Source organism: Fundulus heteroclitus, chromosome 12 (genome assembly GCF_011125445.2).
Source record: "Fundulus heteroclitus isolate FHET01 chromosome 12, MU-UCD_Fhet_4.1, whole genome shotgun sequence".
Classification (NCBI taxonomy): domain Eukaryota; kingdom Metazoa; phylum Chordata; class Actinopteri; order Cyprinodontiformes; family Fundulidae; genus Fundulus; species Fundulus heteroclitus.
In genome coordinates this window covers 708,760-731,803 of record NC_046372.1, presented here as the reverse complement: position 1 = coordinate 731,803, position 23,044 = coordinate 708,760, and the positions used below count along the sequence as shown (strand labels likewise).

General features: G+C 42.2%; 1 protein-coding gene across 4 annotated transcripts in view; it reads left to right on the top strand.

The window, feature by feature from the left end:
* homer1b (homer scaffold protein 1b) overlaps window positions 1–23,044 on the top strand; it is a 36,361-nt gene that overhangs the window by 5,030 nt on the left and 8,287 nt on the right. Inside the window, exons 1-5 of one of the 4 annotated variants that reach the window (XM_021315818.2) lie at window positions 4,891–5,386; window positions 7,402–7,533; window positions 10,006–10,098; window positions 16,395–16,543; window positions 19,708–20,169. In XM_021315818.2, the coding sequence (XP_021171493.1) occupies window positions 5,084–5,386; window positions 7,402–7,533; window positions 10,006–10,098; window positions 16,395–16,543; window positions 19,708–19,747 (717 nt within the window). In that variant the 5' untranslated portion in view covers window positions 4,891–5,083 and the 3' untranslated portion in view covers window positions 19,748–20,169. Of the gene's footprint in view, window positions 1–4,890; window positions 5,387–7,401; window positions 7,534–10,005; window positions 10,099–16,394; window positions 16,544–16,794; window positions 17,227–19,707; window positions 20,170–23,044 lie in introns of those variants that run through there. The other 3 variants (XM_036143627.1, XM_012861327.3, XM_012861326.3) reach the window with 3 other exon arrangements.

Here is a 23,044-nt window from a genome sequence, read left to right as displayed (position 1 = left end):
TTAATAATCACACATTGGTTTCAGAAATGTTTTTATTAAAGGACATAAAAACCACGCCATGAATCAGCATCGACGTTCTCACCATCTACTGACTGTCGTCATCGTTCCACAGAAAGCCGCTGGGAGTCTCGTCATGTTCTATCTATGGAATAAATTGAACTTCTATTACAGTAATAAGATCTCACACCAGAAAATTTGGAAATAAATAAAACAAGCTTTAATTTAAGCACGTTAACTGAGTGAAGAAAAACGTGCTTTAAGAAAAAGAATAATCTTTGACAAGATCTCATGTCTGTAGCATTTTTGTAAGTCGATTAGTCTTGAAACTTTTAATCAACAATCCATGATTTCCACTGAGTCCAATTTCTCTCAGCCGCTCTTGAAAACTGGAAAGACGAAAGAGAACATGGCAGACAAGCCAGAACGGCGTGCGCTGCTGGTCATGAGACGGGAGACGGCTTCAAGAAAACAACACGCCCATCCTCTCCTACATCTACGGTCACAATAAGAACCAAAAACATCGGAGACAGCTGGAAGTGAGACAGTGAGAGAGTCGACAGGGACCAAAGTTTCTCCTGAGTGAGGAAGAGGAGGAGGAGGACGGTCGCATCTCACACATCTTCACCAGAGGAGCCAATCATGATGGATGACGCTGTGCATCACCTCCATTGCATTTCTTAAAAGTTCCCATCATGTCTTTCACCGCGCCGAGTTGCAGTTTCACGCTTTCCCACCGCCTTCGTCCTCTTCTTCTTCTTCTTCTTCTCCTTCTCCCAGGAGACGGGTGGATTTTTCATCACTCCAGCTTCTTCTCCCACATTCATCACCTCCTCCACGTTTTCCATCATCCCTCTCTCTTCTTTTCCCACATCATCTCTCTTTCTGTCCTTTGTCACCCCCCCCACCCTCGATCAGCTGCCCTTGTGTCGTGCCATGCACTCGCCAAATATCTCCTTCTCCTCCACCTCCTCACTTTTTCCTCTCATCCATGCTTTCTTTTCGTCCGTTAAAGAGGTTGTGCTTTCTCTTCATTCACACGCCGATGAACTCGAACCTGTTGTTTACACTGCAAAAACGGAACTAGAAATAAGTAAAATGTTCTTAAAATGAGCGTATTTGTCCTTGATTTGAGCAGGTAAATAAGATGATTTGCCAATGGAATAAGATTTTTGCACCTAAAATAGGAACAGCTCATCTCCATCATCTTATTTCAAGTGCAGTATATCTAATTATCTTATTTTAGGGGTAAAAATACTCGCTCCATTGGCAGATAATCTTATTTACCTGCTCAAATCAAGGACAAATACACTCATTTTAAGAACATTTTACTTATTTTTTCAGATCCGGTTTTGCAGTGTATACAGCTAAAGAAAATTATAATAAGACAAGAACGTCGGCACCTGTTGGACTGACCCCCGTCCCGTGCTGAATTGTGCGAGGCCCTCATGTGATGGCGGGCTTTATCGGCCACTTTTTGAGTGAAACGAAAAAAGAAAGCCGCAGCGTTCAGGCATCGTTTGTTTCCCCTCTCTTTTCAAACTTGTTGTTGTGGGAGTAATTATTGCTTCTTTGACAGCTGGTGGGCGGCGTTTTGAAACAAAGCTCTGCGGCGCAGGCGTGAAAAACGGAAAGAACAACAACGCTGCGTTCGCTCCGATCACCACAACCGCAACGTTTTTTTTTTTCCCCTCGACCCCCCCTTCACAATTACCCAATAATAAAAAATAAATAAATAAATAAAGGAAATAAAAGAAGAGGAATGAACCCAGGCGGTCGGTCGTCAAGCGGCTACAGCAGGGATCACATGAACAGGCCGTGCTTTAGCGAGATGTGCGATGGGAGAGAGAGAGAGAGAGAGAGAGAGCTGAAATGACTCACAGTACTGCCACTTACACTGCTGTCGATGATTATGATAATTCGTGCGCCGCTCTCCACGAGCAGCTTTGTGGAGCGGCATTAATCATCCCAGATTCACTCTCTGACTCGCTATACTCTTCCCCGTCCCCAATCACCCTCTTTGTCTCCCTGTCCAACACACCTCTCTGTCTCCCTGTCTCCCTGTCTCCCTGCACCCCTCGTCACGGCTAATCACACACTGGAGGGGTGTTGCTGTTGAATTTTAATATTCATTTATACGGCGAGCCTTTGATGCCCCCCTCCTCCTCCTCCTCCTCCTCCCCATCACCCCCACAGTGCAGTGTAAGCACTTCTCTATCTCCTGTTCTGCCGGCCCAGAATATCTCCCTCAGCAGCCCTGAGCCCTGAGTGTGTGGAGGGACTGTAGATTTCACCCCAGAAAGCCCCAACAATGCAGCAGTACAGGAGGACGCTGGAAGAGCAAAGCGAAGGGGAGGGGGCACCAAGGCGGGACGTGTCTTATTGACGTGCGGTAAAAGCCATAAAGAGGTCAGTTAGGAATGAATGCATCTAAAGTATAAATAACAAATCTGCTTAAGCAGGCGCATCTTTAATACGGATGCGTTCGTGTCCCACGGCGCCTCACCCAAAGCAGTCGTACCAGTCGTACCAAGCAGTCGTAAGTATTTGATTGGTACTTCAGGTGACGGACCGGCATAAAGTGGCGCACGTTGGTGACGTGTGTGTTGAACGGTACACGGTTTTTAAAATCCAAAACGTATGGGGTGCATGTATATTCAGAACATAAATGTTCAAGGCCTGCCCAGGTCTCTTAACTGGATTAGGTTTTGGACATGAAGTTGCTTCATGATCCTCCCTCCAGTCCTTCAAGTCCTTCAACACACCCAGGGGTGGTTCTAGATAGGGGCCAACAGGGGCCCATGCCCCTGTAGAAATGTCCTTGGCCCCTGTTATGGCCCCTGTACTAAAAGCATGATGTTAAATAAACTTCTCATAATTATTTGCAATGGCAGAGAAACCATAACTGATTGGTCACTTTGACCAATATTATTTTTTTACCTATACAGCTTTACTCTAAATTTAAAACTTAAGATGTTTAGCCGTATTGAGCAGGGGGCAAAGTTTTCAAATGCTAGATCAGGGGTCTGAAACCTGCAGTTCCAGAGCCACAAGTGGCTCACTTAATATTATTACACAGTTAAATATTGCCATTTTATTGTTTTTAATTTTTTTTGTTCTGTGCCCCTGTGGAAAAAAAACACTGGCCCCACCTTGGCTCCCCTGGTAAATTTGGTCTAGAACCGCCCCTGAACACACCCCAATCAAACACTTAGCAGATCAGCAGCAGGGATCTTTGACTGCATGCTGAGGGGAAAATGAAGCCTTTTGTATGGCGGCATGTTGGACCAGGAGCGAAACTAGATGGGGCCGGACCCTGGTCCTTGAGAACTGGCCCTGATCTAAACCTTTCTGATGTAGCGCTGACTGAATGTTTAGGGTCGTTGTCCTGGAAGGCAAATCTCCACCCCGGTCTCAAATCTTCAATCAATCAATCAATCAATCAATCAATCAATCAATCAATCAATCAATCAATCAATTAATCAATTAATCAATCAATCAACTTTATTGTCAATTTCTTCATATGCTCCAGACATACAAAGAGATCGAAATTATGTTTCTCACTATCCCACAGTGAAGACAAGACATATTTACCAGACTAAGTACACAGACAACATAACATTCAGATAAAAGTAAATAAGAGGGCACATGCAGTGAAGAAATAAATAAAAGCAGCAAAATTTGGTTTTTAAATTGTACATGGACAGATCTTCTGCATCCGCAGCAGGTTTTCCTCCAGGATTGTTGTATCTTGAGCTTCATCTGTCTTGCCACCATTTGAGGCCAACTTCCCTGTCCCTACTGAAAAAAAGCCTTCCCACATCACAACGCCACCACCACCGTGTCTCACTGAAGGGTAGTGGGTTCAAGGTGATGTGCAGATGTGCAGTCTTAGTTTACATGACATTTTGCCTGCAGGCCAAGAATGTAATTTTGATCTCATCTCACCAGAGCGCCTTCTTTTATAAGTTTGCCATGTCCCAAACATGACTTCTGGCAAACTCAAAATTGGTCCTTATATGGCTTTCTTTAACTTCTTTTTGTTGATCTCCCATGGTTAGTTGTCCTAATATTTGTCCTGTTGACAGATTCTTTTATCTGAGCTGTGAATCTCTGCAGCTCCTCCAGAGGTACCATTAGCCAGTTGGGTTTTGCAGTTGTGCCAATACTCATTCTATTTTTCAGGTGATGAAGTGAACAATGCATTGCCAGATAGTCAAAGCTTAGGATATGGTTTTATGACCCAGCTTGTCCACAACTTTCTCCCTGACCTGTCTGCTGTCTTCCTTGGCGTTCAGGTCGCCGTTTGTTTTTTTTTAATGTCCTCTAAAGAAACCTTTGAGGCCTTCACTGAACAGCTTAATTTATATTGAGATTAATCTACAGAGTTAAAGTTCCAAAAAAAAAATAAAAAACAAAACAACTGGACTTGTTTTCTGTAGTAGAAGACGTTTCGCTTGCTCTCCATGAAGCTTTCTCAATTCAAAAAGTCTGGAGTAATGTGGAGTAACAAGCTTTATACCATTGCCAAACAAAGGCCTTGAAGACTTAAAGGTACCACGAAAACTGCATGGCACACTGTTCAGATATATTTTATGTAAAATCTCTTTCCTTCCACGTCTCAGTTGTGCACCACTTTGTGTTGGATGTCGCCTAAACCTCCCATAAAGTACATTTAGGTTTGCGTTTGCAAACTTTGGAAAAGTTCTCGGGGCATGAATTCCTCTGCAGGGCACTGTAATTTGAATGTTTATGCATGATGTGTAAAGGTTCATGTAGAAACTGCAGCTCTGTGGGGTGTGTCTACTGTAGTTAGCATTGGCCTGCTGGCTATATTTAGCCTCACACCCTCTATTTTCCCCCTGTGTGACCCTCACAGAGCGCTGCAGGCATTCCCATATCTGAGCACAGAGACAGCACACAGGGAGACACTGAAGGACAGGGAGGGTCTGCGCTGCGTTGACGGTGCAGGTTTCTTTTTAAGCCAAAAGCATGAGTGTGAGGCCGAGGTGCGAGTTAAAAGTCCGTCTGGTTTAAGTTCGGGAACCAAGCAATGAGAGCAGGGACCGCTTTCTGAGGTGTAACCATGGAGGACGGCGAGTTGGTAATCCGGCTCCCGGGCCGATCCAACTCCCCTTTGGGCAGCAGGGGCTCTGGTGGCGGAGGTGGGTTCGGCGAGACGCTGGTGCTGAGGCACAAGGAGGTTCACCACTTCTTCTTTGTCCCCTTCAGGGAGCAGCCCATCTACAGCACGAGGGCCCACGTCTTCCAGATCGACCCCAACACCAAGAAGAACTGGCTGCCCGCGAGCAAGCACGCCGTCACCGTGTCCTACTTCTACGACAGCACGCGCAACGTCTACCGGATCATCAGCCTGGACGGAACCAAGGTGGGCCAGCGCCTCGCGCCGTCCCCGTTTTCTGTAAAAGCACGCGGAGATGGGTCGACGTGCAGCGTGAACATCTCACCGCCTCCATAATAGTGGCCCCGTTAATAAGCTCTGCAGTAAACACTCACGCTGTGATGCATCGTAAAAGAGCTCAGGTTTGCAGGGCGTTCCGGGGGTCGGTGGGCTCACATCAGGATTCACTTCATCTGCGTCTTTGTCTGCGCTCCATACCAACTCTTACGCCCCAGTAGATCCCGATTAGTGGCTCCAAGACCTAGGAACCAGGTGTGAACGACGTAGCCGGGTTTCACTGGAGGCAGATAAAGAAACCGTATGCAGCCTGTTGGACAATATGGTCCCAAAATGTTAGGCCTTTTCAAATTAGTAATCAGAATAATAACAACATTTTAGAAAGTATGACTACGTTTTAGATGAGACAAAAGTTTTGGTAACCATGAACAGATTTTCAGGATTTTTTTTGGGATTGGACAGCTCCCTTTGTTTTTTCTGCGATGACTTCTGTTGTGTTGTTGTTGTTGCGTTTCCTCCGTCTCTGCTTGTGCTGGTTTTGTTTCCTCTGATTCTGAAGCTGCGTTTTTGAGAGCCATCGTCTCATACCGCGGTGAGAATATTGGATCTCTAAGTGGTGTGAAAAACACCTTGGCTTGCTGCTATCCGTTTCAAACTCGTTTCTTGACGCCAACAGGAATGCCAACTATTACGCAACCCTGCCAATAAGGCAGCCAATACGTGTTTTTATTAGTATTATTCCTTAAAGCATTATAATCTAAGATTTAGAGCCACATTTGAAATGCGTTTCTGAATAAAACTGAACCTAGAAAAACATTCTCTGCACCTGAAGTCAAAAATAGCTCCACATAATGCAGGATTTATATGCTTCATTTTAGCCAATAAAATTCCTAAAGCTGCGTGATTCTCACCAAGCGCTGCTTGATCAATGTACAAATAAGGGATTGTGAAAAAAGTGGGCAGACATAGTTGGTTTGGGGAATATTTACAAGAAACAATTGCCAAAGGATTAAAATTGGCATTTCTCTGTATTTTTGCTGATAATTGATACGCTGGATCACTCTGTCTGGCTGTAGTATTTACTCATACTTTCTGTAATTGGTCAAATTCCCCAGTCACAACTTACTGTGCCAAATTTACTCATGTGTAACTAGATACACTATCGGACCAACAAAGCATTTTTCTTTTTTTCACAGAATAATTATCTGATGTTAAAAGCCTCACTCCTCCCTCGTTTTCTGACTTTGTCAAACACCGTTGGTGCCGTTTCAGCTGGAAACACTCGGCTTTTCAAATAATCATCTCATTAACGCACATAAAATTCTGAAGAGTTTCTATCACCAGCTGCCATATTGAAAAACTTTATTTAGCTACAAGTTTTCATCTGAAACAGCTGACTGCGTTTTCCTCTAAAATCAGTGCTGCTTAAAAACTGTTGAATTGTGCAAACAAATACCTTCTAACAAGGTGTCTAGTGAACAAGAACTAAGTATCAGAAAATGATTTTCTTTCTCAATTGTATTCCCATTTTTTTTATTAATTGTCCTGTTTATGTAAAATAAACTTTCCCCCCTTTTTTAAATGATCTTTTAATTTGATGCTTTTCACAAATATTCATTTTGAAACTATTATTTTATTAGATGCATTTAACTAAATATTTAAGTTAAGAGTTATTTTGTCTTGGTTGGATGCTTTGACAAAAAGACAGATTTTTCTAATTTATCTGTAAAAAAAATACATAGATAGAGATTTTTGTGTCAGTTTATTGGATGGTCTTAAGAGACTTTCAGATTTTGGGGAGAGAACTGTTTATTCATTGGAAGAAATTTTTTAACAACAAAACATGTCTTTCTTATCATATCTGATACATTAGGCTTTCACAGTCATCAATAAGATGTCATTTTATTCCCATTTGTTTATTTTGTAAAGAATGTGTATACCAATACACAAGGCACAACTAAATGTGATGCGGTTTTTAATTGCAGGCAATAATCAACAGCACCATCAGTCCGAACATGACGTTCACAAAGACGTCCCAGAAGTTTGGCCAGTGGGCGGACAGTCGAGCGAACACTGTCTACGGACTGGGCTTCTCCACCGAGCATCACCTGTCCAAGGTACGGCTGCTAAACTAAACACACAATTCACTGTAATACTTCTAAACCTTGTCACATAGCGGTTATAGTAGTAAGAAACAGTATTAGATACCATAACTACACAGATGATACACAGCTCTACGTCACAGTGTCACCAGGTTACTCCATGCACTGAACGGATGCTTAGAACAAATCAGTGCATGGATGTGGCAAAACTTTCTCCAGCTGAACAGAAACAAAACTAAAGTTATTATCTTTGGACCTAAAAAAGAGCGAACTAGAGTCAGCACACAGCTCTAGTTATTATAACTACAAATTAGTGGTCAGGCTTAAAATCTATGTGTAGTGATAAACTCAGACCTAAACCTTCAAGGACAGATAAAGACAGTCACAAAGTCAGCCTTCTATCTCATGAAGAACTTTCCAGGATTAAAGGACTGATGTACAAGCAAGATCTAGGGAAATTAATTTCATCCATGCATTTATCTTTTGTTGCATTGATTACTGCAACAGTGTCTTCACAGGTCTACCCAAAAAAAAAATCAATCAGACAACTGCAGCTGATCCAGAATGCTGCTGCTCGTGTTCTCACTAAAACCAGGAGGATAGGGCACATCAACCCAGTTCTGAAGTCCTTACACTGGCTCCCTGTAGCTCAGAGAATAGACTTTAAAATACTCATGATAGTTTATAAATCACTGATTTACCAGCAAAATACATTAAAGACCTGTTGTTGCTGTATCAACCCTCCAGACCACTGAGATATTATGGTTCTGGTTCTACTCTGCATACCCAGAACCAGAACCAAAGATGGAAAAACAGCATTTAGTTCCTATGCTCCACAAATCTGGAACAAACTTCCAGAAAACTGCAAATCAGCCGAAACACTGAGTTCCTTTAAATCAAGACTGAAAACCCACCTGTTCAGAGATGCTTTAGACCCATAATAACAGGAACATTGACCAACATATTTGATGCATATTGATGTTTTCATCTGATACAGTTTAACGTTTGTTACTGGTCTCACAACCAGTGACCGTTTTCATGTGTTTGATGTTTTAATGTTTTTATGATGCAAAGCACTTTGAACCGCCTTTTTGGTGTGTTTCACTCAGGAGGAATATTGGTGCTGCACTCTGTCCTTCCTCCATTTCCTGTGCAAATATTTATCAGCTTCTGTGTAAATAGCTACCCACCCAATAAAAAAATGTGATAATGGTTTAATGATCCTTGAAATAGCGTTCTAATGAACTGATGTGATGCTTTTGATGTTTAACTTATATTTAGATGGTGGACGTCCACTTTGGTTTTTAGCTTCGACCTCCAGGACTAACTAATCTGGATTAATACTAAACCGAGACATGGGGAGAGTTATCTACTGCAGATATTGTTTTAATTTCTCATAATCTTTTAACAAGAACCAAATTCAAGGAAATGTTTAAAAAATGATTTTGTGATTTTGTTTTGAAGAAATAATGATTGTGTAAACAGCAGTTTTATGCTCGCTGACCCCAGCTCAGTTAGAAAATGCATAGTTATTAAATTATTGGCTTTAAATGAACCCCTTTTCTCACTGTGACCTTGGCAAATTAATTTGCTTTCAGGTTTTCTTTATTCACTGTTACATTAGGATGAAAAAAGTTAAAATACAAGCTTAGTTCATCAAAAGAGAGCGAAGTAGAAAAAAAGTAAAACTGTGAATTTGTCTAGATACTGATAAAGGTTAGTGTGATAGAGCGATAACTACAGAGCTACCTGGAAATACGTCTGAGGGGGTGGGTAGGCAGTCTGGCAGCCAATTAGAAAGCATTTACTCTGAATGCAGGTTTTAAGAATCAGCTTTCGTTTTCGGATGTCTGCTGTGAGAACGACTCTGAAGCACTTAGACTGAGAACCGCCGAGGTTAGATCACTGTAGCTCAACTCTTATGTTGCACCAAAGTGGAACGATATCTGGTTACTTTTTGTAACTTAGCTAATGGCCGACACGGGCCCGGCCTGAGATGGACTCTTTGATTTGATTTCCTCCCTCAGCACTCAGCTGCCTGCTCTTCTGTATCTCTCTATATATAAGACATTTTTCTGTGGAAGCGGTGTGAGGATATGAACCTCCCGCTTATGGTAAACCAGGGCGTGTGTGCGTGTGTGTTTATATTTACTTACAGCCCCTCAGCTGAGGTTACCTCTCCACTTTGGGTGGACTGGACGTGTTGAGACTAAAATAACCTGAGAGATCAACATTAATCAACCTATTACAGGGAATGTCAGAGCTAGAGATCACCGACAGGATTGTGGGAATAATCAGTAGTTGTGGGTTTTGGTTCAGCTTTGATTGTTACTGGAAGCAGCTTTTCCATATCCTTTAAATCTGATCTATTAGATGCTTAACCCCCCCCCCCCCCCCCCCCCCGTCTCTCCTGCACGGCTTTGCCGAGCAGATTAAACCACGATAAAGGATTTCCAGCCCACACTGATGGCTGTCTTCTTTGTCCAGTTTGCAGAGAAGTTTGCAGAGTACAAGGAGGCGGCGCGGCTCGCTAAGGAGAAGAGCCAGGAGAAGATGGAGATGGCCACGTCTCCTTCTCAAGTAAGTTCAGCCTGCACCCCACCACCCCCCAGGCTGTGTGACCTGTGTAAATAACTTCTGATGGATCATTCAGAAAGGTGAATTTAGAATGGAAGGCAAATATCGGAAAGTATTTTGTGTACACAGTATCGGTAAGAAAAGTTTTTAGAATCACAGTTTAAATAAAAGAAGTGATATTATTGCAAAAACACAATTCTGGTGCAGGCCCTGCTCTCCATATGTATGTTTACAGTCCTAAAAGTCTGGGAAAATCTGAAAACTCGTTTTATTATTTAAAATTTCTGGAGAAATATTAAAACTGAGCACGGAAAACATTTAAAAGATGGAAATCTGAATTTCTGAACAGCGTGTGTCAATGTTGATATTTATGTGCCGATCTTCCCGTTTTGGCTGACACGTTAAAACTTGCCTTTGTTTGTCTTTCTCATGGTTTTTGGCCTTTTTACTGCTTTTTATTGGCCTCTAAATGCAGTTACTTTTGTTGCTAAACCTTAGAACCTGGTATAGTTTTGTTGGGAAACAAGGCCTTGATATTCCTATATTTTGTAATTTTGTAAAATTAAAGTATTAAAGATTGTTTACTGTGATTCAAAGTATCTGCATTTACATTAGGATTTTGGATTTATGAGATGCCAGAAGAAGCGATGTATCCCTTTACCGTAAAGGGGGGGGGGGGTAATACACCCTAATTAGGTGAATATTTAATATTCAAATGTCTATAGTCTTGTAAAAACGGACAGAAAGAAATTCAAGGAAAGTGAATCTGGAAAATTAAGGAATTTTGAAATAGCAAATATGTAGTGGCCGTGTATGTAGCAGGTTACTGCTGTAAGTAGTTCAGTTTCATACAAGGGGGGCACAAAAAGATATCTGCAACACATGCAATATGTAGATTTATTTTTGTGTGCAGCTAAAATTAACAGGTCAAAAAGGTTTAAAGCTTATGATGAATTTGCAGCTCTCTGGCAGACGCTGGCCAGGCAGTCTAACGTTCATATTTCAAGGTACGAACAAAACCGGAGAGGAAAAATCTCAGTGAGATCCATCCGTCTGTTGCCTATACCCGCTTGTCCATGCATGGTCACCGGGGCTTTGGTGCCTGTCTCCAGCCGGGTTCACCCTGGACAGGCCACCAGTCCATCACAGACACACACAGGACAAAGAAGTATGCACACACCCATGTCCGAGAGTAATTCTGAGAAACGTGGGAGGAAGCTAAAATACCCACGCATGCAGAGCAAGAACATGCTCAAAGAGTTACCTTAATTTTGTTGCCCTCACTGCTGCACCCGACAATGCCCCGCCCCCTATGCATGACAGCAACATTAAAACTTTTAAAGTTCTGCTAGATTCAGCGTCTGGTTTTAATGTGTTAATCCCAAGATTATAAAGGGTCCCCGTCAGGCAACCGCTTATTAAAAAAAAACCTTCTGGAAACATCCCTGCCAGCCAAGCCACAACGTTCCTAATAAATAAATAAATAAATAAATAAATAAATATATATATATATATATATATATATATATATATATAGATAGATAGATAGATAGATAGATAGATAGATAGATAGATAGATAGATAGATAGATAGATAGATAGATAGATAGATTTTTTATGTGCGTGTGTGTTACATTTGAAATAAAATAAGTAAATGTAGAATACTTCACGGTAGATTGCAAGAAAACAAATATCAAAAGACAATAGGAGTGCCTCTATGATAGCTAGTGCTTCTTTATTTTATTAGTATTTGGAAGTTAGATTTTCCAAGTTTCCAGTCAGAAATATAACAGCCATTTATACAGAAAGTTATGAAAGATGCTGGATGGAACATTGTGTGAGCGTTACATATTGTTAAACATTACTACCTGAAAACATCATCTTGTGAACATGTTCCTGTGGTATTCAAATACAAAAAAAGGGGAGACAGAGAAGCAAAGTTTTCAGTCTGTGTTAAAAAAAACAGTAGTTAGCAAAGGAACAATTAGCTAATCTCACCAGTTTACCAACTTTCAGCGTGTCCTGCGGGGTGTGATGTTATTCCAGATCAAAGCTCCAGCATCCAAGACTAATCAAACGCAGCGTTATCGTTGTGCTGCTCGCTGGTATTAGGAATGCAAGGCAGTACCTTATTTCCCTGCATCTTATTCAGTCAAGCACTAAAGTAAGTCATAAGTATTATGTAATTCTCTGCATGCCTCTTGATTAATAAGATAACTGTACCTGCAACTTTAAAGACATTTTCTATGCATGGCAGCCATATTCGATACTGAGCTCAGGGCAACTTAGGACTTTACAATTCAGAACCCACTTCTTCCTGTTTTTCTAGTTGGGACCATTAAAAAAAATCCAATTTCCCAGTACAAATAAAACTCACATTAGTGATTATCATGGGGGATGTAACAGCGCGTTCAAATGGTCTCAGACCTGGAAATGGCTTTTGTAGAACTCGTTCCATTGGCAAAGAAAACCAAAAAAAGACAAATGAAAACCGTGGGATTTGTTAGCTGTTGTGATGCTAACATGGTAGCAGTATAAGGAGATGGCTTATTTTCCACTGCTTCACACAGTGAAACACATAGTTTTAAGTGTTTTTAAAACATAGTTTTAAAAACACTTTACCATGTCGGGCTTGTTGAGGTTGTACAGTCAGGGTCTGCTAAGGAAACAGAAGATAAAAAAATGGTTTAAACCTGCAACTTTCACTGTTTTTGTGGTACTGAATTTGGGGCTACTCGGTTACCTTTCTGGTGTCGATCCTATCTGAAAACTCCAAAAATCAAGCATCCAATTGTGTATTAAAAGCAGCATAAATTACTGTGGTGGGGCGTTTAATCCAGCGCTGCATGTGTGATGACTGAATGGTTCCCATCAGCCTTTTTTTTTATCATGTGACCGTGACTCTTGCAGAAGATGTGTGAGATGAAAAACAAAAGAAAACACTAAGCCGTCCTTAAATTGCGACATTTTGAAGCGTAAGCCTGCTTGGTTTATTTAAAAAGCATTAATGAAGAAGTAGTTTAGGCCTGAATTATACTTAATCCATCCACTTAATTCATCGTTTAGATATTTATCAGTGTGGAATCCTCTCAGAGTCTGCAAATACGATCTCTCTGCATCACCAAACTACAGCATAAAAGGCAAAGCTGGGGACTGAGTCTGCTTACACTGGAGACCAGAGTTGACTTTGTATAAGGCATTAACGCTGAGGAACAACACGCTTCAGTTCAGGGGATGTCTGTGAGAGAAAATGAACTTGTTTCATGAGGAGGGAATCCCTGGAGAAATCTGGGTTTTAATCTAAAGGCCATTACCCGGCTTCATATCCTCGTCGTCTCAACATGGAGGCGAGGTGGGAAGCCCTGCGCTCTGCCGCAGTCTCTGCTCCTTGCACGTCTTTTAATGAGGCAGAGAGGACAGCTTTGCTCTCGGCGGGAGCCGGGGGCCGCATGTGCCACACGACGCGGCCCTGCCGACAGCCGGAGACGGGCCGTAACTGTGAAGGCTGCGACTTGCTGATACGAGGCTGCAGAGGTCCGTGGAAGCTGCTCCGTCGCCCGAGAGCCAGCAGCGCTTCACCCACGTGGGCCAGCTGGCATTCAGGCCTTTTCTCCTTTCTCTCCACCACAAATCAACTTAAAACTAAGAGAGGGAAATGATTGTGCCGAAAGGCGGCGGGGGGACACAGACCCGAACCCTGTCATGCTGCTCCCAGCGGGCCAGGCCCCAGTGGAAACGCATCATAAACGGATACTTTATAAAGTGCTAATGAACTTGGAGCGCAGAGAGTGTAAGACCGGCCACAATCTTCCTCTTATCTCTCTCCGCCTTCTTGGCCGTGAGAGCCGTGGCGGCTCTGTGTCATTGTGCTGCCGGATTGAGCTCCGGCCCAGAGTCCTAATAGCCTTGTTTCATGAGTGTGCAGCAGCTAAATGATTTGTCTCTTCTATAGTTCCGCGCTTGTATGGGATATAAAGATAAGAATTAATCTGTGCTCCTATAATTTCCCTGCGCTAAAGCAAGCGAGTCTAATCGCCTGTGGGAATGTGGAACTGTTCGCTAAGATGGGCCAAAACTTGCTGCGCCGCGTTTGTCGGAGCTTAGAGGAACCTGCCGCTCCCTGACCGCGGCACAAACGCGCGCGGCTCGGGACGTTTGGCCTCTTTGCAAATCCTAAACTCGCCGTTTCCAGTTCAGAACAAGAATCCGTCAAGGTCAGGCGGACACAAGTGAAATGTTACGTTGCGGTTTATTTCTTCAGTGCAGTAAGGCCATCGTCTATAGCCGCTTATGAGCGCAGGGCTGATGAGAAGTTTGCAGATCCTGGGCATAGATGTCAGATTCAGGCATTTAAACCACTGTTGTTGTTGTTTTAAGTGGAATTATCATTTAACATACAAATTCAGTTATTAAAAAAAACAAGAATTGTGGTTACAAGGTAGAAGTTATTGTAGATTTAAACATACCGACTCAAATATACACCAGTGTTTGGATAAATGTCCAGTAGCAAGTCGCGGAGACACGCACAGAGAGAGAGCCGTCAACTTAATCTTTGGTAGATGTCTGTTCACAATGGTTGGTTCCCTGTCTTGGTCCCGGCCTTTGAGCAGGGTCCAGGTTTTAATGGGGGGGTATTCCAGAAGCTAAAACCGCCATGACCATCATGGCCATCACCTTTGGTCATCTAGCTCTGTCGCAGTGTGAATCTGGCTGTTCGTTTGTGATGAAGCGAAAGCATTTGGAGAGAGTCCGCCTTCCTCTTTATGTTGCTGAGATTTTTTTAATGCAGCTTTACCACTAGCAACCAAACAGCCCCACAGCATGATGCTGCCACCGCTTTGTGTGACAGCTGGTGCAGTGTTAGCCGTTTCTAAAGCCTCACCTTGACTCCTCCAATACATTTTGGTCCACAAGGCCAAATATCCAATCAGTGCTTCATCTGATAAAGGTTGTTTTGTTTAACTGGGTGCATTTGGCCCGTCCATGTGGGCGTCTGTAAATTCCAGGTGAGAGTGAGAGTCAGTTTCAGACTTCTCTCTCGGTCAGCACCTCCTCACTTTATGCCAAAGAAAAAATACCAACGATTCTCCCCCTGATGTTCTGGTAGCTTTCAATTCACGATAGCCTTGAGTTTCGGAGGTTCATGGGTTCTCCGCTAACATCCTAACCAATTTCCTATGATCTGATTCACACGGTTTCTGGCAGCTGGATGAGAAATGGACAAAACGGGCTGTTTCACCTGTCAGTTATGCCCAAAACCGTCTACTGGTTTTGGACTGGATGAAGGAGGATAAAATTACTGTTCGCACTGGCTTCAGTCCCAGTGAATATATATATATATATATATATATATATATATATATATATATATATATATATAAAAATATAGAAGAATATAAAGAACCTGCCCAAATTATACCAGCAGCTTGTTGATGGTTATAATAATAAAAAAATAGCTCATGGTTTTTGTTGTTTTTTTCTTTGCTTTTTCTGTTTTGCCATCCGCTCTGGAACCTTTAACCTGTTCTGATCAATAAATTAGAATATGCAACGAGACTTGTTTGTCAGATTGCAAGTATATTTTAAAAAAAAACACATTAAAGCAGGTATTAAACCCACATTATGAAAGCAAAAAAAGTAATTATTATGGGTCTAATGTAAAATTCTAATCTTAAATGTCATATTTTCATTAGCTGTATACTAAAAATAATCATAATTAGCAGAAATAAAGGCTAGAAAATATTAGTCCATGTATTCCTATCAGTGAACTAAATAATTTACTGAAATTAATAAACTTTTCAGTAATACTCTAGTTTTTTGAATGTGCATCTGAGCCTGTGGGGGTATAACTTAATCTCCACATGCGTAAGAAAAAAAATCACAATAAATTCACAGTTATTCTTTATACTTATTGACTTTGTTTGCTTGTATCTATGAATAAATATTTTTTTTAAATCCTAAAAACATAATCAGATGCCTTCACATCAGCTACAGTGATCATGCATTTCTTAGTTAGTTGGTCGTCTTTAGAGCCCAACAATCAGCTGAGGTTAATATAGATTTGGGTCATTTCTGATTTTGATTGTTAAAACCTACCTTTCCTTGAAGCTTTTGACCGTTTCTCTAAAAAAAAAAAAAAAGCAATATATATCTTGAAGCTGCACTGTTGCTTTAATATGAGAAAATAGACAACTGATTTTCTGGTTTTAACGGACCGGCGGTCACGCAGGGTTGAGCACAAATTGTGTCGTGCCATCACGGCTGGCTCAGTGACGCTGTGAACTCCTCTCTCTCCTGCAGGAGTCTCCGGCCGGTGAGCTCTCCTCCCCTCTCACCCCTTTGACCCCCCCCATGGAAAACATCAACGGCACGGACGACATCTGCGACTCCACCCCCAACTCGGACAGCCGTCCGGAGCCGGCGCAGAGCGCTCTGGCTTTCGCACACAGGTATACCCCACATTGTTCACCGCCGAAAGATTAACACCAGGGTGGCTGTTATTACTGCATCCCAAGCAATGATGGATGTGCGTTTGATGTCTGCTTGTCCGTGGTCTGCGGTGCGGATGCACAAGCCGCTGCCGCCTCCTCCGTCTCTCTCTCTCTGTGTGTCTGCGTTTGCCTTTATCTCCGTTCCATGTGGGCACAGAAGAGTGAGCTTCCTGTATTCACCGCTGCTTTCTCGTGTTTTTCCCCCTTAGGGAGCAGCTTAAGACTTGTCGGGTCTGCTCTTTCTGATAGTCCTGACTGCTGCGACACCGCGACTTCTCTAAACAAAACAAAAAAACAAAAAAAAAAAAGTTTTTAGATGTAATGTTTTTTTCTAGAACAAGAGCCTGACTACAGGTTTGCAGAAGGCAAGGGTGCTGTTTTCCTAAACGTGATGCACTGAATATTTATTACTCAAAAGTAAGACTAAAACATGCAAAGAAATGGATGCATAAGACATTTTTTTTTACTGGAATCACAGCATTTACACACTGTTTAATTAATGAAACCAGCAAGAGATGTAACTCAGATTGTCTCTCAGGACTGATGAACCAGTTTCAACCTTTTTTTTTTTTTTTTTTTTTTTTTCATTCTGGTGATGCTCTGTAAGGAAAATCACACACATGTCTACAAACGGAGCCTTGCAAACGTAGATATACACCCTTGTTTCATATTTTCTCCAGTTGCAGCCTCAAACATCCGTACATTTTAATGGGATTTTTCCATAGTGTGAAGTGGAAGGACAGTCAGGTGTGTTTTTCAAAGGTTTTGCAAAGGAAAATGTAAATTGTATTGAATTTTTTTTGGCTCAATAGTTTGTGAAACCATCATTTGCTCCATTTACAGCTGCATTTCCTCTGGGCTGCCTCTCTGCCAGCTTTGGATCTGTAGAGACAAAGAGTTTTAGCTCACCTAACTAAGACTGAATGAAGAAAACAGAAACATCAATTTTTAAGTCATGCTACAGATTCTGAATTGGATTTCGTCCCAAATGTCAACAGGTTGACCTGAACTGCTCCTTTGTAGCTCTGGATGGCGTCGCCGTCCTGCTGGAGGGTGAACCTCTGCTGTAGTCTCCAGTATTTTCCTGCTCTTAACAGGTTTTCCTCCAGGATTGCCCTGTTTTTAGACCCAGCAGCCTTCCCCTCAACTTTAACCAGCTTCTCCATCCCCGCTGAAGAAAAGCATCCCACAGGATGATGCCGCCACCGCCATGCCTCGCCATGCGGATTGGGGCGTTCAGGGTGATGTGCGGTGCTGGTTTTCAGCTACACACCATTTCACATGTAGGCGAAGGGTTCAGCTTGGCTCTCATCTGACCGATGCACCTTTTTCCACGGGTTTGCTGTGCCGCTTACACGACTTCTGCCAAACACCAAACGGGAACTTCCTACACCTTTCCTGCAACAACGGCTATCTTCTTGCCATTCATAAATAAAGGCCAGTGCCCGGATTCACAAAGAATCCTAAGACTAAAAGTAGCGCTTAGTGACGTCATTTTAGCAGAAACCTTAGAATTTCCCAAATTCTTAGATTTTTCTTAGAATTGTACCTCAGTAAGAGAAAATTTAAGTGGAAAATGTTAGGAGTAATGAGGAGGACTTTTAGCGAGCCTAAGAGTGTCTTTGGCAGGGAAGATGGTGGAAACGGAGAGAGCTGATTGGCTGATCCACCACCTAAACAGTGGAGGAATGAGGACATAAACTTCTTTATCAATCATACAATTATTATTCTGTACATAAAATAAACTGTATAATCCCAATGGGGGAAACTGTTTAGTTTCAGTGGCCCGACGGGTGAAATGTTCTTCTCTGGTCACGAGATTTTATTGAGAATATATGCATAGGAAAAATATTGAATAATCATGAATAAAAGGTGTGAAATGTTATAAAAAAATTAGAATTGTACAAAGAATATAGTACAGAAGAATTTCAGTATTACTTACAGACTGTGAAATCCCCACAACAATAAACATTTCAAAAGAATTGCAAACAGTCACAGAAATTTTTTTACACACATCCACACTCTTGACAACATACAGTATAATAATATACACGCTATATAGATTGAGGGGTAAAAAAGGTGAGAAAGTATTTGCTGTATTGTACATGATGATGATCAGCATCCATAGCCTAAATACTCATCTAAATTCCCCAGTGTGATGCCATCTCCTCTCTAGCTTTTGATGGCTGCACATAGTGCTTCTCCCTGTCTAAGCTAGTGCGTAAAAGCAGAGAAAAAGTTCGTCTCTTGGCACCATGATCAAGACCGGTTCACCTTCACCTCAGCTTACCTTGCTGGCCTCCATTCTCCTCCCAGAGTTGTGCGGATTGAGGCCCTGCTCCTCTGTCCAGCTTATGTTCTTAAAGTTGGTGTATATGTCCTTGATATGAGCAGGTAAATAAGATTATCTGCCAATGGAATGAGTATTTTAACCCCTAAAATAAGATAATTAGACATCCTGCACTTGAAATAAGACGATGGAGATGAGTTGTTCCCATTTTAAGTGCAAAAATCTCATTCCATTGGCAAATCATCTTTTTTTACCTGCTCAAATCAAGGACAAATACACTAACTTTAAGAACATTTTACTTATTTTTAGATCCATTTTTGCAGTGCAGTCTGTCCCTGTGGACGGATGGCCGTGTCTCGGGGGGTTTATGTAACCCTGTGAGATGTTAATTGATGTCATGTTGCTTTATTTACTAATAAGGTCACCTGTGAAATGTTTACAGGGGAACTTTTTTAAAGGGTATCAGACTGAAGGGGGGGAGGGGCTACCGAACACATCAGTAGAACAAACTTTTCAAGTTTTTATTAGAAAACCACTTGTCAAACCTCCACTTCACAACTATAAGCGCTGGTCCTGTGTGGGTCTGTCACATTGGTAGTGGTGACTGTAACGTGACAGACTGCGAGAGAAATGTCAAGGGGTATAGACACGCTTGCATACCTGTACGCCTGCCGCGCTGCAATGACGTGACTGCAGAGTCCCATCTCTTGTCTGAGTAGGTGTTGGTGTGACACCTGTGCATGCACAATTACCGCTGTACCCGTTCCTCTTTGTGTCTTGTTGGCCAGCTGAAAACTAAAATGTGACCTGTAACCCTTTCGCCGATGCGCAGCTGTCTCCGCAAGACGTCACAGGAACACGTTGTGGTGTGAAATGCCTCCGAAAAGGTGCGGCCGCGAGGTTCGTCGCCAAAAAAAATGTGTCGACGGAGGGGTTTATGTAAGACTTACATAACACGATGTGGGTAGTGGGAGGCACGAAAAGAGCAAGACAGACACACACAGATTGTGTGTGTCAGAGAGGAACGTGCTTTGTATGAAGTCTGTACATGAGTCACCGGCACCTAAATGTCCAGCATCAGCACACAGTGCATCGCTGAAGTGAATAAAGTGGAGAGAGAGAGAGAGAGAAAGAGAGAAAGAGAGAGAGGAGGAGGAGGAGGAGAGCTTGGTTTGAGACGTTCAAATGTACACGCGGGCTTTTTACCTTTTGTGAAATATCTGTAACTTGTGCCACTAATGTTCTCTGTAGCTGAGATTAATTTTAATTAAAGATTTCAATTCCTGACTTAAAATTTGGTTGTTCTGGTGTTTGAGTGAAGAAGCTTAGTGTGTGTTTTAAATGCAGCTCTGGTCAGAAGTTTGCATACACTCATTACGGGCATGAATACCATGAATTCTGGGTAATAGATGATGCATTTGAACCTCTCCCTATTTCCGGGTGGATTGTACATCAAGGAGGTTCTTTTTTTTTCTGTATTATTATTTTACAAGAATATGGTCTGGATTTGTTTTGGCTTTTCTTTAAACCACACAGGGTCATAATTGTACATATACACCCCCCTGCTAACATTCAGTTAAATGATCCTGGGCACGCTGTAGGGAAACCCCACACTTTGTTTTAACCTGGACCAAACTTCAGGCATAGTTCTGGCTGAATATGTGACCATTCTTCTGAGCAAAATTAGCAGATTTCAACTAAGTGGTCCAGTTTTTCTGGATCGGCGCATACTTTTAATCAAAGCTCATGCATTTTTGATACAACTGAGTCCAAAAGGCCTCAGTATTAGTCTGCTTCATCTATTCCAGGACCCATTTGGATGTGCGTTTGAGGTAATTGTCCTGCTGGAATACCCAGTCGGGTTCCGGCTTCAACCATCGGTTTATTTTAGGTAAAACCAAAGAATTTTGGTAGTCGTACTTCTTTGTTTTTCTTTCCACTTAGTGCAGCGTCCCAGTGCCACTGTGAGCTAGAGCGACCCTCAGCATCATGCTGCCACCACTATGCTTGAGTTGGTATAGTCTTAGGTTTGAAAGCTTCATTTATATCTCAGACATACTTGTTATTGTGGCCAAAAGTCTCAGTCTGTGCCTCACCTGACCGCAAAGATTTCCTCCACAAGGCAGATGGCTTGTGATACGTGAGGCGATGTGAAGGCGTCGCTTATCGAAGCAGAGCCTCCTTATAATGGTCGGCAGCCTCTTAGTTTACATTAGGAAGCGTGCTCCACTGTGGACGGTGACGCTGGCGCTAAAGCAGTTTCCAGCTCAGGATCAGGCTTCTTCCTTGGTTGGTTCTTGGGATTTTAAAGACCATTTTAACCAATTTCTCGACAGTTTGAGTCAGATGGTTGAAAGTTATTTTGTTCCAAAAGAATAATGATCCCAAACAGTCATCAAAAATAGCTTCTTGAAGCTGATAAATCAGGAATCAGCAAGCACGAAACCCAACTCTATAGAAGATTAATTCTCAGGCAAGCTGCTCTTGTTTTTAAGTTATATTTCATTAGCCTGTTTACTTACACGTGTTGTTATTGTGTTTGTAAAAAAATATCATTGAGATCTTGGGTCTCATTGACAGTACCTGTATAAATAAAGGTTAAGTGAAAGAAAAAAAACACATAATGCATAAAATCTGGTTTGAGGGCAGGAATCCAGTCGTTTTAGATCAACTTCACCTGCTCTACAGAGACCTGTGGTCAAAAATCCAGCCAGAACTGTGGCCGAAGCTTTTAGATGTCTACAGGAAGCATGTGGTGTTCCTGCAGCTCACCGAGGGACATATAAATGAATATCATTGAGGGTGTATTTGAATATTTGAGCCTGTGTATAACTGGGACTGTGTGGGGATTAAAGAAAGCCTACTAAAAAAAGTTGAACACCAACCTCTTGTTTTTGAAAATTTTATTCCAGTTGTCGGTTTTAAAATCAGGTTCAATGTTGAGAACAAACACTTCAAATGCATCATTGGAATCCAAACAATACGAGGTTAATGCCGAAAATGTGGCTACTTAAGCTCCTGGCCGTGACTGTAAGCAAAACATCGACATTCAGAGACCATCAGGCGGATTTCTGGGTACTGGTGAAGGAGTCAGAAGAACCCCAGCATTACAAGGGGGAGCATAGATCAGTGCAGCGAGGGAGAGAGAGAGAGAGAGAGAGAGAGAGAGAGAAATGTGTGGAGAGGACACCCACTGCCTGCTGCAGCCTTGCTGGTGTTTCTATTAATGCTGCATGCGTGGGAGATGGGGTCGGCTCTGCATTTGTGCACGTAACAAGCAAGCCGTACTCGCATTTTCTCACATATTCAGCGAGAGTGGATGTAAGAACCATCGAGCTATATTGCTTTTACTTCTCTGACTCACACCTTCCTACATACGCCAGCGCACATCAGCAGGCTCCCTCACGTGTGCTTCTACTCTTAAAACATACATTGAGCGGATGTTGGGTGTGCATGCCTTCATAAGCAGACCCAAACCCCCCCCAAAGATGCAGGTGTTTGCTGTATTTTTATTATTCTTTTATATTTATTTATTTATTTAGCTTTCAGGCCTGCTGAGTAGTTTTGGCACATCTAGAGTTAGGTAGCTGCTCGTCTCTGCTGGGTGCGCAGCGCACTGTGTGGGCAGGTGTGTGTGGGCGCAGAGAACAGATGAGGAGAGAAGTGGCTGAGAGACGAGTTCCTTAAACCGGGACGTGGGCGTGTTTGGCAGATCGTTCGCTGGAGTGGTTTTGAATGTTTTTTTTGTTTGTTTTTTTTTTTATTGATATAATAGGACCCTTGGTTTTGGACTTCCTGGGTTGCATCTGAATGGTCTTTCTGGTGATGGAGGATGTGGGCGTCAGGCTGTGAGTTTGGGTGAAAGGAGACCGCTGCGACGTCTCCTCCGTTCCTCCGCTGCTGCCATGGCAACTGCTGTGCCTTGATGTTTTATTTATTTATTTATTTCTTCTTGAATTGCTGTGTGAGGAGGAAGAACCTACCTGAATGCCAACAGTGGTCAGGACACTTGGGAGCGCTGCAGAGAGAAAAAAAAAAAAAAAAAAAAAAAAAGCTCTTCGTTCTTCATCGTTTTACTCAGAATGAGAGCAAAATGCAAGCTTTAATGTAGTAAAACACAAAAAACGGAGGGTTGAGAGTTTATTTAAAGCTCATTACAAAAATATACT